The sequence below is a fragment of the Felis catus genome, chromosome X (genome assembly GCF_018350175.1).
Source record: "Felis catus isolate Fca126 chromosome X, F.catus_Fca126_mat1.0, whole genome shotgun sequence".
NCBI lineage: Eukaryota > Metazoa > Chordata > Mammalia > Carnivora > Felidae > Felis > Felis catus.
In genome coordinates, this window is record NC_058386.1 from 87373003 (window position 1) to 87390255 (window position 17253).

The window sequence follows — 17253 nt, forward strand, 5'->3', positions numbered from 1 at the left end:
CATGAACGGGGGAGGGGCAGAGAGAGAGGGAGACACAGAATCCGAAACAGGCTCCAGGCTCTGAGCCATCAGCCCAGAGCCTGACGCGGGGCTCGAACTCACAGACCGTGAGATCGTGACCTGGCTGAAGTCGGACGCTTAACCGACTGCGCCACCCAGGCGCCCCTGTGCAACTTTATTTAAGAGGTGAGCTGGTTTGGATTCAGAATTGTGCCCCAAGTGATAATCCAGGCAAAGAAGGCTATTCCAGTTGTGACCAAGTTCAAATAAGTCTTCTATGATTTTCCTTTTTATGGCCACCTAATCACCTCTCATCTGGACTGTTGCTGTAGCTACCTTACTGGTCAGAGAAGGGATTCACTCCATCCTAATTCTCTTAGCTCTTAATGCCTGGTCTGGGAACCCCCCAAAATTAGGGTGAGTCATGGCCCCATGGCTCCCTCTCCAGCCAGTCTTTCTCCCCTATCCCAGCAGAATGCCCCTATGACTGACTTCAGTCTGACCCAAACTTATTTTCAAGCCACACTTTCAAAATCATAATACAGATATTGGGAAGGTTTCTTTAAAAAGTATTATTTTTTTTTGGTTATGTCTCTTTTTTTTTTTTTTTTTGATATTTCAGTGCAAAGTCTCTGAAACAATCAACCAGTTAGCCCCAGGATTAATTTGACTGATTGAAGGACAAAAACAAAAGTCAACAGAGTGTGCTAGTATTTCCCAAAGTAGGTTAAAAAAAAAAAAACAAAAAAACTACAACCCCACCTCCATGAGATCTTCTATGAAAATAGATGGTTTTGGTCAAATAATTTGGAAATGTTGGAATCCTAAACCCCCCCCCTTGATGTTTTGCAGTGCATGTTCCTATTTGAAAGGGCCTGAGCTCTCTGCATAGCTTTGTTTGACCCAGTGTTTCACACACATGCTTAACCAAGGAACTGTTTTAGGGAACACCAACTAGCATCTTGAGGACACCTTAGGAAAGAGGGGAGAAGGGCACCTGGGTGACTCAGTTGGTTTGGCGTCAGATTCAATTTCTGCTCAGCTCAGAATCTCACAGTCATGAGATAAGGCTCCACCCTGAGCATGGAGCCTGCTTGAGATTCTCTCTGCCCCTCTCCCCTGTGTGATCTCTCTCTCATGTGTGCTTTCTCTCTAAAATTTAAAAAAAATAAAGAGGGAAGAGAAAGGAGATCTGAGCAGGGCTGCAAACCAGAAAGGCCTGAGCCCCGAAGGTACAGTGAAGACTTTGCTGCACAGAATGTCCCTGTCTGGAAAATTATTCTGGGCAGAGAGGGTTATAGAGATGAGCTAGAGATAGTTTGTGCATTCAGGAACTTTCTAGTCCCAGTCCCAGTGGGACTAGGCTAGTCCCAGTCTAGCCAGGACTCCCAGGTTCACCCCACCTCCCCTAGCCGGCCCACATATCTGCCAAGCCCCAACAAACACAAATACAGCCACATGGCAGACACATGATATTGCATAATTTTAGTTTTTTTTTTCAGTAAAGGTAGTTCATTAAATGTGTAATTAAAGGCTGATTTAATTTTGATACCTGGGTATGAGTTTAGTATAAATAGATTCTCAAATCAGAATAAATGATCTGTCAGTCCACACACCTTGATTTTGGGCTCAGAAAGTAGGATTCCCATACCTCTGCCAGTCATCTTTTCTTCACTGTTATCCTCCCAGACCTGCATCTGCCCCGCTCCTTCCCACACCCTCATGTTACTTCTTATCTCTCCTGCAGCCTCTGGTGCTGCTGATGGAGTGGCCTGAAGCCACCAACTTTGCCTGCCTGATTGCGGGGTACTGCCGTCTCCTGCTGGACTCCAGGAAGATGGTCTTCTCCAAGCCTGCCAGCCAGCCTCTTCCACCTCCAATGATCAAGGCAGGTAGGGTTCAGCCTCAGTTTTCAGTATGCCAGAGGCCCTTTGCACCCTGGACACATGGAGGGAGGAGCTTTGCTGCCTTAGGGCTCACCCCATTCCACCAGCACCCAGTTTCCCAGGAGCCAGCACTATACCACTGGATCCCCCCTGGCACAAGCCAGTGGGAAAGACAGCTGGCCTTCAGATGGGCCTATCCCACAAAGGATGCCCATGACAACACATTGCGATTGAGTCAGTGAATGAATGTAAGATAAAAATAGCGAATAAGGAATAAACAGGACCAATCAGAGAATCGCACTGGATCTAAGGCACAGCTTTAGAGGTACAGTGATCTAGGGAGAGATGCATGGGTGTTCTGGTTTAGGGAAAGTGGAGGTTGAAAGTGAAGATAAAATCTTTCTTTTGTTCACCATAGCGGGGGTCGACAGAGCTGCCCAAAGTTAAGAGGCCATGGAAGACTGGGGTAGGAAATTCCATGCAGGTGCAGAGTACAGTCCAGCAGGAGGCTTAGAGATATGAGGGGATGACCATTAAGAACAAGGTCAAGTACAGCCTCCAAACACAAGGCTTCCCAGTTAGGCAACTCACTGCAGCCACCCCTCGTAGCTGTCCTGGGGATACCACAAGCAGGGGCCTTGGGAAAGATCAGCCCAGTCCAGATAATTCTGCCCAGAACCAAAGCGGCAGGAGAAACAGGTGCTTCACATATTAGACCTAGGGCTCACGTACACGCGGTAGGCACTCCCCCAACCCTGGCACCCAAACGTCATGGTGGAAGCTGAGACTGACCGCCTAGCAGTCACCCTCCTCACATGCCAAAGCCTCTCCATCCACTTGCCTTGCAGTTGACCATTTCTTCTCTGCCCAGAACTGCAGTGTTCTCACATCTCATCCAGATGGAGGAGTTTTAGGGTGTATAAGCCCACTCCCCATGGATGCCCCAGCTCCCAGAGAGCTGTGTAACCCCCCACACCGTGTCACCTCATCGTTTCTTCCTCGCAAACATCATGACAAGCCCTTGTTGACATCTTATAACATCATCCACGGGACTTAGAAGGCAATCCCCCAAACATAGACTGGGGAACGGATGGGTGACCCCAAGGCATAGAAGGAGGCTCCACATGGAGAAGCAAAGGGACTGACTAGGAATAAGAAGGAGCCAGGAGGCCATGTTGCAGCATGTCCCCAGGGAGAATAGCTCCGAAGTGGACAGCTATATGTATCACCAAGCCTGTGGATGGCCAAGTGATGGCAAAACCAGTGTTAGCGTTGTCCATGTCACCTGGCATCACTCCCAAGTAAATTATACCTTTGGCTGAGCTGGTTAGGGGGAGAGAGAGGGAGAAGGGAAGGCAGAAGAAGGGGCCCTTTGGGGGATCAACTTTCAGAAGGCCCCAGAGATGCCTCTGTAGTCCCACCTGCCTTCCAGAGGGTTGTCACCCCATCAGCCAACGCTGTCCTTCAGTATTTCTCTTTCCACAGGGATAGTGGCACCAAGTGAGGGCGCAGGGTTCCTGTTCCCCCCTCAGTCTCACTGAACATACCCTGGGATGCATCCCTGTGGCTTTGCCAAAGGCCAATCAATTTCATTGGATTCTCTGGAAGGTGTTGCAGCCTGGAAAGAAGGCTTCTACAAGTGCTAGGCATGGCTTTAGAGCCCCTCCCTGATTCCTGAGCATCCCCCTTGTGGCCTGCAGCATGATTGCGGCTCAGCTACCTCTAGCACAGTGCCTTTCGCCATGCAGGAGCTGGATGGACCACCATAGTATTCCCTTGTTTGTACTGCTTCACCTCCCCAGGGGTGTGGGTCCATGCCTGGGCCCAGTACTTGGCCTTTTGAACTGTTACATGCTGGGTTGATGACAACCACCAAGTACTCTGCTTGTAGAGGGCTGGTGTGCGCATCTGACCCCGTGGCCCCAAGAAAGGGAAAGGGGGGACTGTGAGGGCACACTGGGGAGCCCTCCACCCAGGTTACAGTGCCAGGCCATCAGTTCCTGGTACAACGTTGAGATATGTTTCCTCCATGGGCCCTCACTTTCACCCCAGAAAAGAAGCCCCAGTGCCCAGTTGTCATTTAGCAAAGGGCTATAGGAAACAGGCACCCTTGCCAGCCTCATCTGGGCTTTTTCCTCAGGGCCAAAGCCCCAGCCCACTAAGGGCCTGATCTCTCTGTCCAGATCTATATTCTTGGCCCACTGCTGGATAAGCTTAAAGGATGCTTGTTTAACCAGCAACTCGAAAGAGAAAGCATCACCTCTCATTTGGAGGCCCAGAAAAAAAGGAACATGGGGACATGGAAGGGAAGGGATTACCTCTTGGGCTTTATCAGTAGTTTCCCCAAAGTACGTATTTCACTCATTCATCCAAAGACTATTTCTCAGTTACTCATTATATACCAGGTCCTTGCCCTCACAGAGCTTACAGTCTAGTGGGGGGAATACAGACGGATGATTAAACTGATATTATCAATACAGTAAGTGCCTTTGGATTTACATAGGGGAAACTCCACAGCCACAACAGAAGAGCACCTGGGCTTAAAGACACAGCTTAGAGAAAGTCTCAGGCAAATGCCAGTTCTCACCTGTATTGGGCCGTTGGGAGATCCAGAGGCAACCATCTCTCTCCAGCCTTGAGCTCCCCCGTATCATGGGGAAATCCAGGAAAATAAGGCTTCGGGGCCCCCGTTGGAGCCACAGTCATAGATTTTTTTCCCCCATGGTTAGAAAGCAGTGTGGTCTGGTATAGTAAATGTTCTGAAACAGACCCACACATATATAGATAAGTGCTTTTTGATAAAGGTGCAAAGGTAGTACAGTGGAGAAAGGACAGTCAAAGCTGGTTGACTCAGTGTTGCACTGACTCTATGCATGTATGCATGCGTATACACACACTGCATATATTTGTGTGTATGTGTATGTGTATATACACACTGCATATATTTTTTAACATAGCTCCAGTTGGATCACCATCCTGTTCTTTGCAAGCATTTTTTTAAAAGTCAATCTTCTGAGTGGCTGAGTACAGAGAGCTAGACTAGGACATCCCCCTTGGGGAAAGCTGATGAGCAATTTACAGCAGATTTGCAATCTGAGAGGCATGCTGTTCTAGCCATCAGCCAAGCGCACCTGGCTCTGCTTGCATTTCTAACCTTCTGTCTGGAGGAGGTCTGGGCTTTTCCAGACATATTTTCTCCTCCGCATGGCCCTGTGCTGCTCCTTGGATCTGGAAATCACAGTCGTTGTCAGCCTGGTGTTGGGAGATGTGTTAGACCTACAGCCTTTGTCAGAGAGGAGCCACCACCTGCTTATTGGACATGCCCCTGGGAGCCACCTCTGATGTCAGCTTATTGCCAGGCTGGCTATGCTGACTGTTCAGCTGGCTCATAGGAAGTTAGCACCTGGTGCATGGCCAGGACCTGTGGACAGTGCCTGAGAGTAGAAACCACCTGAACTGCTACTTCATGCTAGTGGCTTAGCACTGCCCTAGAGCGCTTCTTCACCAAGACTCAGAGGGTCATTACATATTATTCCCCCAGCCGATCCAGAGTTCTCTGGATACAGCCACTAGGGCCTGAATTGAACCCACTCAACATAATTACATTGACTCTATATTTAAAGGGGCAACATGGTCTATGGAAATCAGAAAGGGCTTAGAACCTGAAGGTATAGAGGCTTGGGTTCTAGCCCCCACTCTGCTATATCTTAGCTGTGTGGCCATGAACAAATTCCATAAACGGAGTCTGTTTCTTCATCTGCAACCTGAAGATAACAGTACCTAACTCAGTAGAGATTTGACAGGAGTATGTGAGAGAAGACTCACAAATTTCTTTTAAGCACAGAGCATATTTTTGGCTCTTTTTATAACAATTGAGAGTTCACTTTGTGCCCAGCACTATGCTTTTTTTTTTTAAAGAATATAAACAGCTTCATTGAGAAATAATTTCCAAGCCAGAAAATTCACCCATTTAAACTTCACAACTCAGTGTTTTTGAGTATGTTTAATATACTTACAGGGCTTTGTACCCATTGCCACAATTTAATTTTAGAACTTTTGACCCCTCTTAAAACAAACTCTGTACCCATAACACTCATCCCCTAGTCCCTTCCTAATCACCACCCAGCCTTAAGCAGCCATGCATGAACTGTTTTTCTGGGTCTATAGCTTTGCCTATCATGGACATTTTGGATAAAAAGAATCCTACAATATATAGTCTTCATGTGGTTTGCTTTTTTCATTTAGCATAATGTTTTCAAGGGTCATCCGTGTTGTAGCATATATCAGTACTTGTTTCTTTTTACAGCCAAATATTCCATTGTGCAGATAGACCACATTATGTGTATCCATTCATCAGTTGGTGGGCCTTTGGGTTTCCTTCATTGTGGCTGTTATGAATAATAATGTTATAAACCTTTATGCATGAGTTTTTATGGAGGCATATGTTCTTGTTTCTCTTTGGCACACAACTAGGAGTGGAATTGCTTGTCAAATGGTAACTCTATGTTTAACTTTGAGAAACTGCCAAAGTGTTTCCCAAAAGGACTGCACCATTTTACATTACCATCCACAGTGTTGGCGGATACAATTTCACCATATCCTCACCAACATTTGTTAATGTCCATCTTTTTTTTTTATATCCATTGTAGTGGATGTGAAAAGGTATCTCGTGGTTTTGATTTGCATTATCATAGCTGATGGTGTTGAACATCTTTTCATGTATTTATTAGCCATTTGTATATCTTCTTTCATGAGCTATCTATTCACATCCTTTGCTCATTTTTAAATTGGGCTATTTGACCATAAACATGAGGGTTTATTTCTAGACTCACAATTCTATTCCATTGATCTACGTGTTTATTCTTAAGTCAGTACCACACTGTCTTGATTACCATTGCTTTGTATTAAGTTTTGAAATCAGGAAGTGTGGGTCTGCCTACCTTGTTCTTTCTTAATATTGTTTTAGTTATTCCATGTCCTTTGTGATTCCATATGAACTTTTGAATTACCTTGTCAATTACTACGAAAAGTCCATTGGGATTCTTATAAGGGGCTGTGTTGAATCTGTAGATCAGTTTGGGAAGTACTTTCATGTTGACAATATTGTCTTCCAATCCATGAATATAGACTGTCTTTTAATTTATTTAAACCTTCTTTATTTTCTTTCAGAAATGTTTGCAGTTTCCATTGTACAAGTCTTGCACTTCTTTTGTTAAATTTATACCTATTTTATTCTTTTTGGTGCTGTTATAAATAGAATTGTCTCCTAATTTCATTACCAGATTGTTCATTGCTACTATATAACAATACAGTTAATTTTTGTTCTGTCCTTTATCATGCAACCTTGCTGAGCTTATTAGCTCTAATAATTTGTGGATTCCTTGGGATTTTTTCTACAGAAGATCATGTCATCTGCATATAGAGATAGTTTTACTTTTCCTTTCTGATCTGGATGCCTCATATTTCATTTTATTGTCTAATTATCCTGGCTAAGCCTTCTAGTACAGTGTTGAATAGAAGGGTTAAAACAGAAGTCCTGGACTTTTTATGATGTTAGGGGGAAAGCTTTCAGTGTTTTACCACCAGGTATGATGTTTGCCATGGGTTTTTCATAGATAATCTTTATCATGTTGAGGAAGTTCCCTTTTATTTCTAGCTTTTTGAGTTTTCTCATGAAAGGGTGGTAGCTTTTGCCAAATTATTTTTCTGAGTCTATTGAGATGATCATGTAGTTTTTGTCCTCTATTCTATTAACATGATGTATCACATTAATTGATTTTTGGATGTTAAACCAACCTTGAATTCGTGCAATAAATCCCATTTTGTCATGGTGTATAATGCTTTTTATATGTTGCTGGATTCAGATTGCTAGTATTTTGTTGAGGAACTTTGTATCTGTATTTACAAGAAATATTGCTCTGTAGTTTTCTTGTGATGTTTTGTCTGGTTTTGATACCAGGGTAATATTGATGTTATAGAATGAGTTGTGAAGTGTTCCCCCTCTTGTGTGTGTGTGTGTGTGTGTGTGTGTGTGTGTGTGTGTGTGTGTGTTTTGGAAGGGTTTTGAAGAATTTGTAGAAATTCTTTGAGCATTTGGGAAAATTTGCCAATGAAGCCATTTGGGCCTGAGTTTTATTTTTAGTAGGGGTGGGATGAATACCTTGTTTTCAAGTTTAATTTATTTATTTTGAGAGAGAGTATGGGCAGAAGATGGGCAGAGAAATGGGCAGAGAAAGAGGGAGAATATCAAGCAGGCTCTGGGCTGTCAGCACAGAGCCCATATGGAGCTCAAACTCATGGAACTGTGAGATCATAACCTGAGCTGAAATCAGGAGTCAGACACTTAACTGACTGAGCCACCCAGGCGCCCTAGGGTGGATACTTTTAGTTACTAACTCAATTTCTTTTCTTGTTATTGGTCTATTCTGGTTTCCTGTCTTCCTGAGTCAGTTTTGATCATATATTTCTAGGTATTTGTCCATTTCATTTAGGTTATCTAATGTTTTTGGTATAAGCTTGCTTAAAATATTCTTTTATAATTAAGTCCATATCTGTAGAATCAGCAGTGATGGTCCTCTTATTCCTGATTTTAGTAATTTGAATCTTCTCTTTTTTTGCTTGGTCTCTACAGCTAAATGTTTGTCAATTTTATTGATCTTTTCAAAGAACCAACTTTTAGTTTCATCGATTTTCACAATTGTTTTTATGTCCTCTAAACTTTACTGTTTCTTTCCTTCTGCTTGCTTTGGGTTTGGTTTGTTTCTCATTTGCAAGTTTCTTAAGGTGGAAGATTAGGCTATGGATGTGAAATCTCTTCCTTTTTAATGTATGTATTTATAACTATAAATGTGTCTCTAAACAGTAATTCAGCTAGATCCCATAAGTTTGGGTATGTTGTATCTTCATTTTCATTCATCTCAAAATAGTTTCCAATTTACCTTGTGATTTCTTCTTTGACCCATTGTTTATTTAGGGATGTTTTATTTAATGTCCACATATTTGTGAGTTTCCCAAAGTGCATTCTATTATTGATTTCTAATTCCATCGTGCCCCCCCAACACATACTTTGTATGATTTCCTTTCTTTTAAATTTATTGAGGCTTATTTTGTGACCTAACATATGGCCTGTCTTGGAGAATGTTCCAGGTGCACTTGAGAAGAATGTATATTCTGCTGTTGTTAGGTGGCATGTTCTATAGATTTTTTTTTGCTATGTCTACTTAGTTTATAGTTTTCTGGGTCCATTACTTCCTTGTCGATCTTCTATTTAGTTGTTCTACTCATTATTGAAGGTGAGGTATTGAAGTGTCCAGTTATTGCTGTTGAATTTCTCATTTCGATTCAGTCAGGTTTCGCTTCATGTGTTTTGGGGCTCTGTTGTGAGATGCCAGCACCACGCTTTTGTGATGGTTGTGAACTCTAGTAAACAGCAACACTGACGCACTGACCCTGTCAAACTGGAAATGGAAAGGCATTTTGAAGGTTTGTTTTCTAGCATCTCAACCACCACAATGAAGGATAGGGCAATGGTTAAAACCATGGGCTGTTTAGTCCCGCAGACCTGGGCTCAAATCCAGGCCGCATTTAGGACTCAGATGACCTTGGATAAGTCACATAACCAAATGGATCAGTTTCTTGCTCTATAAACTGGGGATAGTGACAGCACCTGCCTTGCTGGCTTGCTGTGAGGATTAAATGGAATCGTGTGTGATAATTTTATCCGAAGTTAGTGCTTGCTTGCCATTTGCCTCTCTATCTGCCGATGACAAAATGAATTGGCATTGTCTGAGTACATCCTCACAGATAACATGGGGAAGGGCCCCCAAAACAGTCTGAGAGAAAGAAGCCATTTAGAGAAAAAGCATTCGCCATGGATAATTCTCGGATGTGCACACCTACCATCATTAAAAGCTGTTGACTAGAACATTTTACCCCACATATGTGTAGCAAGCAGGCTGGCCCTGCGTGAATACAGAGAAGTAATTAATGTGTTTGGAGGAATTGTAAGAATGCTCCCCCCACCCTGCTCCCACAGAAGCACATCCCCACATATTTCCCAAATACTTCACACGTTCAGAGATGCCCCAGAACGCTACTAGTAGAGCTTTATTTTCGGGTCCTTCCTTGACAGTCCTCTTTGAAATGCAAATTTCAGGCACTGCGTAAGGGCCAGTTCTGCATCTTCCCACTAAGGCAGTAGTAACTTGTCAGATGTATTTCCTTCCTGCTAGAAGAGATCCAACATAACACAGGAGGAACAGAACACTGGGTTGGCAGGGGCACGGGGGGAGGAAGGGGTGGAAAGGCTCTGGGAAAGGTGGGGACGGGGGCAGAGACACTTCTGGGGGGAGGGACATAAAACAAATTACACTTCTTTAAGTACAGTTACAGCTGACTTTCAGACCAGACATACCCATGTTAAGTAAGAGTCCAGCAGGACCCAGATACCAAGGTGCTCAGCCCTTCCCCGGTCACCCCATGCCAGTTTCCATTTCAGAGGCGATGGGGCTGTTAGCAGCCCAGGCCATTCGATTCTACTCACTCTACTCTCAGGGGCGGCAGCAATGTGGCTGCCCCTTTCCCTAATCTCTAGCAGCCAAGTAATGCTCTCTGTCACTACCTGCCATCCAGTTGCACACCAAAAAACACCAAGGGAGCTCAGCCACCGTCCTCAGCACCACGGCTCATCTGTTGATTCTCTTTCTGGGTTTAGATTACATGCACAGCGCCCACCGCCCTGTCACTGGGGGCCACCTGGGGAAAAAGGAGAGTAGTTATGTGGGCAGCGTGGGCACCAGCCCCAGGAAGTCGAGCCGCTGCACGCCCCCACCTGCCGACTCTGAGCTTGTCAGCTTTTGCTACCTCCACATGCGGGAACAAAGGAAGGAGCAGGAAAGCCGGACGGATGTCAATGAGAACTTAATTTTCTTTGAGGAGAGCAGGCCCCGGACCAAGTCTGACCCCACATCCAAAAGCTCTGGCCAAGGTTACGAAGTAATCCCTGATGACTTTGATGCCGCCAGCCTAGACCATGAGCCTTGTGCCAGCAGGGCCCGGTCCTACACCTTGGACAATTCCCTTGGGGCTGAAGCCCTGAATTTCTACTGTGACTCTTGCAAGGCCAAACTCCAGGAGCAGCTGGGCCCTCCCAAAGGTGGGAGGCCTGGCTCCTCTCGTGACAATATGGTAGACTTGATGTCCCTTCCACCCCCCGGGAGCGAGGAGGAAGAGGAGGAGGAAGATGAGAGCACTTTGCTGTTGCCTGCCATTGCTGCCCCACCTCCTGGTTTCAGAGACAACAGTTCTGATGAGGATGACCCCAAGCGCCGGGCAGTCCAGAGCCAGGAGCAAGGACGCCACCTGCGTGGGCTCCTGTACGATGAGATTCCAGTGACACTGATTGACAGCGTGCAGACCCGGACGGTCCGAGATCATGCCCAGGAGCTAGATGATGCCCTGGTGTCCACTCTGCAGGCTCTGGAAGCCCTGGCAGCCTCAGAGGATGGACCACACCCCCCACCCCCACAGACTGCAGGTAATAGCCCGTTCCTCCTCCCTCTTGCCTCCCTTTCCTTCTCCTGACCAAGCAGGGCCAGCAGGTGATATTGCTTCTTCCCAAGCAGAGGTTAAAGTCATCGTGGTGTGCCAGGGCAGTGGATGGCCAGAGGTAGCACAGATAGGGTCAGGTGATCAACAATGCTGCGTCAGGGGCTGGCTGCTCAGCTCCAGCTAGAGCTCTGGCTCTCACCATTCCATCTCTGGAAATGTCTTGCAGATGACCCCAGGGATTGGAGCCATGATAGCTACGGAGCCAGGCCAGGATAGAGGATCAGAGCAAAATTGTGAGAGATCTAGAAGATAGTTCCCTCGCACATGACTGGAAGAAAAACAAAATGACCAACTAATCACCTAGTGACCCGGGATCAGGGGAGCCAGGAGCCATCACTGCTCAGGGCTGAGGTCTTGATCTTGCCTAAGCGCATGAGCTCCCAGTCAGATGCACCCAAGTTCTGGCTTCTTCACTCACTTTCAGTGTGACCTTCGGCAAGGCACCTTACCCTCTCTGAGCCTCACTTTTGTCATTTCAAATGGGCTTGGTAACAACAGCCATATCATGTAGGGTTCGTTGTGGGCATTAAATGAGATCATTCGTGCAAAGCACTGCCTAGCATATAAGCATCAATCCGTAAATAGTAGCTGTTATTAGCAATTATTTGGTGGGAGAGCCATGCGACACGCATGCCAGTCCTTCTTATGGACACACGTACAATGCGTCTTGTAGACCAGCATGCATGTCAGACATGCACCCATATTCACAATGCACACCTCCATACACACACACCTTCAAAAAAAAAAAAAAAACAGGTAAATGCCACAGCGACAGAAAAGGCCCAGGGAGGAATAAGGCACAAGAGAAGGCATGTGAAGCGGGGGGAGGTGTGCACAGAGAAGACGAAGAGATTGGGGTCAAAGGCAGCCTGGCTGACCAGGGAGAGTACCAACCCCTACCTTTTCTGTATGTAAGGGCATCATCCTTGGTGTTGGCAGCCCCCATGTGTTTAGCCCCCCCGGGGCCAGCATGTCTCTTGGCTCCTGAGTCTGGTGATCCAAGCCCTCACTGCTCCTAGACTAGCCCCTGTGGTCGCCAGAGAGAGGACAAGTGCAGGCCAAAGGGCCTCAGCTGCAAGGCCTGGCCAAATGACGAGGGCCAGATAGAGAGGGACGTGACTTTGCCAGCCCTCTTCAGGACAATTAACAAACATTTCCTAGCTATTGAATCTAAAAATAGTGACGATTAGCATGTTGTTGTGCATGTGATGTGCATGTTAATTTGCCTTTAGACTGCCCAGCAGATATTCTCGGTGCCCCTTTTGTTGCTTTTTCGGATTCCGGCCCTTCATAAGCTCTCTCCCAGCTTGCCTCCCTTTGCCCCTCCTCTCTACTCCTCCCACCCTTGGCCCAGTACCGTCCCCCCACTGCCTCCTCCCTGCCCCCTGCCACCTCCCCCAGGTCTGACTGGCTTTCCCCAGCTTGAGATGCTGCTGGCTGCCCTTGGCCCCCACAGACTTTCTACATATGGCTGGAAAAAGGACTCGATTGGACTAAGTGCAGCAAGCCCTCTCCCTGTCCCTCCAGGTCTGATTGTGCTGGCCACAATCACCCCTGAATCATCGCTGGACTCAGGCCATGAAACCAACTCTTCAGAGCTCACAGACATGTCAGAGATGATGTCGGCCATGAAGCAGCACCAGAACACCACCTACTTCCTGGCCCAGCACCTCAACAAGGATAGCCTCCTGGCTCGCAAGGACCTGCCCTTCCGGATCCAGAGCTGTTCAGCGCAGGCTGTACTCACGGCACCATACTCTCTCGGGCGCCCAGATCCCAACCCATCCCTGCAGCCAGCGGTGACAGGCCAGAGTCCGGGCCCCCCTGGCGCTCGGAGGAAGCTGCCCCAGGTGGAGTCACAACCACAGCGAGAGCGAACCTACACCCTGGCAGTGCACCCAACATTGTCCCCACAGCTTGGTGAGCAGAAGAATCTGAGCCTGCTGTCCCCAGTTCCTGAAGACAAAGGGCCTGGCCACACTAGGGCAGGCCTGGAGATGTCACTGAGGGCTGCCACGCCATCCCTCAGTGATGAGCAAGTCTCTGAGCTAAGGGAGAATCTTCCCAAAGAAGTCAGGTTGAGCCCCAAGCTTATCCTCGACCCAAAGGGCAGCGTGACCCCAGCTATCATCTCAGCTGCCCTACAGCAGGTGGTTCACACTAAGAGCCTCCCTGCCCCTGGCGGGGCCCTGGGGAACCCTCCCAGCAGTGGGGAGAGAAGGCTGGAGGCCAGCATGGGGAGGCCAGAAGTTAGCATGATGAGCGGTAGTGCCAGTAAGAATCTGAAGTTCAAAATGAGCCCCAGTGCTCCAGAGACGTCACGGAATTCCCAGCAGCAGCTGAGCCCAGAAGTCTCCTCTGGCTCCAGGGTGCCTGCAGGCAGCCGGGGTGACAGCCAGCATCTCTCCCCACAAGAGGACAGGCTGCCTGTTCAGAGTGTCCCGCCTAAAAGCTACCTTTCCCGAGCGAGTCGAGAGTCACTGAGCAACCCATGCATAGGGGAGGTGGCAGGCAAGGCCGGGCCCGAGGGTGCTAAGCCTGCCCTGCACAAGCCGGGCACTGTCTCCAGCCAGGGGGAGAAGGGGCAGCTGGAGAGCATGCCCCAAAGCAGCAAGATTGAGGAGACCAGCCTGGTGCCCCGAGCCGGCTATGCCATGGCTCTACAGAGCCCCAGCTGCCAGCCGCGAGGCCACAGCCCCAGCAGCCAGTCCCGAGGCCAGAGCCCCAGCTGCCACCCTCGAGGCCAGAGCCCACTGAGGCCCCAGGCTACCAGCCGGCAGGTGAGCACCATGCCCTCCAGGAAGCTAGAAACAACCCTGGATGGAGCCCACTCAGCCCCCGAGGGTCCCGCAAAGCCCAAATCATCCCGAGGGCCCTTCCGGCTCCGCAGTTTATTCTCTGCCACCTTTCCGACTCGCCAGAAGAAGGAGACCGACGAGCGGCAGGCCCAGCTGCAGAAGGTGAAGCAGTATGAGCTAGAGTTCCTCGAGGAACTCCTAAAGCCGCCGAGCCAGGGGGAGCTGCCAGGCACCGAGTACCTGCAACCCCCAGCCCCAGGCCGCTGCAGCTGCCAGCTGCGCAGCAGCCCAGTGCAGCAGGGGCCTGGCATGTCCCGTGAGCAGAGGCGCAGCTGTGACTGCAAGCGCATCTGCCGGGGGGGCCGGCCCCAGGCCCCCCAGACGCCAGTGCCCGGCCTCCGGGGGAGGGAAAGGGACAGGGTCACCCCGACCCAGAGGCAGCCAGAGGCTGGCCCAGGCCTGAGCCTCAGCAGCCCCACCACTGTCGGGCGCATCCGCTCCACCAGCCTGGAATCCCGAGAGTGCCGATCGGACCCTGAGAGTGGTGTGTCCTGCCTGACCACGTGTGCCTCGGGGGGTGAGTGCCTGGGAGCTCCCAACTACAGGAAACTGATGCGCCGCTACAGTATCAGTGAACTGGACCAGGGTGACAGGGCCTCTCTGACCTCAGACATCTATCCACACCCACCCCTGGGCATGCTGCCCAGGGAGGCCAAGGAGGTAGAAGCAGGCCTCCCCTTAGGCCTGGGTCCCAAAAACAAGTCACTGGAGTCACCGACCCTGGGAGACCCCTCATACGTCCAGGTCGCCCCTGAGACCAAAGGCCCCAGACAGATGGCAGTGTTCTCGCTGCCAGAAGAGGTGTACCGGAAGCCTGCCGATCTGGACGAGGACAGTGAGGGCAGCAAGTGCTGCTCTATCCGCTATTGCTTCTATTACCGCAAGTGCGATATGGCAGATGATGCCAGTGACGGCAAGGACGAGCTCTCCTACTCCATCCCAATGAAGATTCTGCCTGGCATGAAGCTGGACGAGCAGGTGGTGCCCGTGGTGAGCAGGACCCTGCAGGTGCTAGATGCCGCCACCTGCAGCAGCAGCAGCCCCGAGGCCGCCCACACCCAAGAGATTGACCTCCGGGTGTCCACCTTCGAGGGGAGCCTGGCCAAGATCAATGCCCTGCGGGCCCATGCCTATGGCCTGCCTGATGGTTTCCTGGCTGCCCGACTGGACACCAACGAGCTGCTAACGGTCCTGCGGCAGTGCGTGGCCAGCCCCGAGGCCCGAGCCCCTAAGCCCTATGTCTCTCAGATCTCTGAGTACAAGCTCGAGCTGGCTCTCAAGTTCAAGGAGCTCCGGGCCTCCTGCCGCCGCGTGGCCAATGTGGACAAGAGCCCGACCCACATGCTGGCAGCCATCACAGGCAGCTTCCAGGTGCTGAGCAGCCTCATCGAGACCTTTGTGCGGCTGGTGTTCATCGTGCGCTCTGAGGCCCAGCGCCAAGAGCTGCTGGCCAAGGTCGAAGAGGTAGTGAGGAACTACACCTTCCTACTGCGTGCCGCTGAGGAGTCCACCACCCGGAACCTTAACCAGCAGCAGCAGCAGCAGCAGCAGCAACAGCAGCAGCAGCAGCAGCAGCAGCAGGCAGCAGCTATAGGGGCGGCCACAGGGCACCCACCGGGCTCCCCAACGTCAGCGACTGTTATGAGCACATTCACCCGCTCCTTAAAAACCCTTATCAAGTAGGGCATCCGCCCAGGCCTGCCCCTCCTTTCCCCAACCACAGCCCCAGGTTTAAGCTTTGTGGTCTTTGCATCTTGTGGTGAGTGTATGTGTCTGCTGGGCCAGTCAGGGTCTGAGAGCCTTCAGTCTTTGGGGAGCGGAAACTCCCCGGATTGAGGCTGTCCCTGAGGGCTCCGGGCAGCCACCACCCTGGGTATCCTCACCCCTTCCCTGGTCATCACTGGCCTCTGGTCGTCACTGTGAGGGCCAAGGCCCCTCGTCACTATGCCTGCCTGCTGCAGAGCTGTATTTTATCTCTTCTTTAGGGCTGACAGGTGACATCAGGCTCACCTTCCTGCTCCATTTTGGGGCCCCGGGGAGCCAGGGCCTGAAGCAGGCAGGCCCACAGGCCTTGAGCTCCTCCTGGCATCTGCTCCCCTCTGGGGAGCAGTGGCAGTAGCACCAGGGCACAGCGCCCAGCGGAGGGGAAAGGGCACTCGGCCCAGATGTGCCCGCCCACCCTGGGCTCACACTTACTCGGCAGAAGCCACCCTAGAGGGCCTGTGCCCAGGTGGCAGGTCTGCAGAAAACAGCTACTCGGGCTGTTTGTAGCCAGCCCAAGAGGCTGGCAGGCTTGGGAGCCCTCGCCCCCAGGCCCAGTAGCTCCACACCAGCCATCCCCAAAGTGCCCTGTCCCTCACTAATGGGCAGGGTGGCTCAGTCCACTAGGGAGCAAGCATCTGGGTTCACCCCACTTGTTCTGGGTAAGGTACCTGGTGAAAATGTCTGCCCTGGGGAGACCCAGCGCAGGCCTCGGAGCCCGCCCGGCCCAGCCCGGCCCAGCGCAGAGGCTGTTGCCACAGGCGTGCGGTTCCTCTCTCAACATCTACCAGACGGACTGTCCTTAGGAGTTTGACTTAGCTACGGATTGGGGATGGGGGGGTGGGGGGAGGGGGGTGGGGGGAGGGGTGGGGGGGTGTCGATGACTATATCTTAAACTTCTGGAAGCTAGCGTGATATGTTAATCCCGAGTATATGCTTTTGGCTGTGTATTGACCCTGTGGATTTGTCTCTCTAAGAAAAGAAGCTGAGCGCCTTACCCGGTGCAGTCCTGCACCTCTCTCTCTCTCTCTCTCTCTCTCTCTCTCTCTGTCTGTCTCTCTCTCTGTCTCTCTCTCTGTCTCTCCGGAGTCATCTGGACGGGAATTCACACTGTTTAGCATCCTCCTTGACACACATCT

The 17253-nt window shown here is 49.9% G+C and overlaps 1 protein-coding gene across 6 annotated transcripts in view; it reads left to right on the forward strand.

Moving 5' to 3' along the window:
• Positions 1 to 16945, forward strand: part of FRMPD3 (FERM and PDZ domain containing 3) — a 79128-nt gene extending 62183 nt beyond the window's left edge. For all 6 annotated transcript variants that reach the window (XM_023248972.2, XM_045050634.1, XM_045050638.1 and 3 more), the window contains 3 exons: positions 1748 to 1892; positions 10600 to 11421; positions 13023 to 16945. In XM_023248972.2, coding sequence (XP_023104740.2) covers positions 1748 to 1892; positions 10600 to 11421; positions 13023 to 16036 — 3981 coding nt within the window. In that variant the 3' untranslated portion in view covers positions 16037 to 16945. The remainder of the gene's footprint in view (positions 1 to 1747; positions 1893 to 10599; positions 11422 to 13022) is intronic.
• Positions 16946 to 17253: the final 308 nt, after the last annotated feature.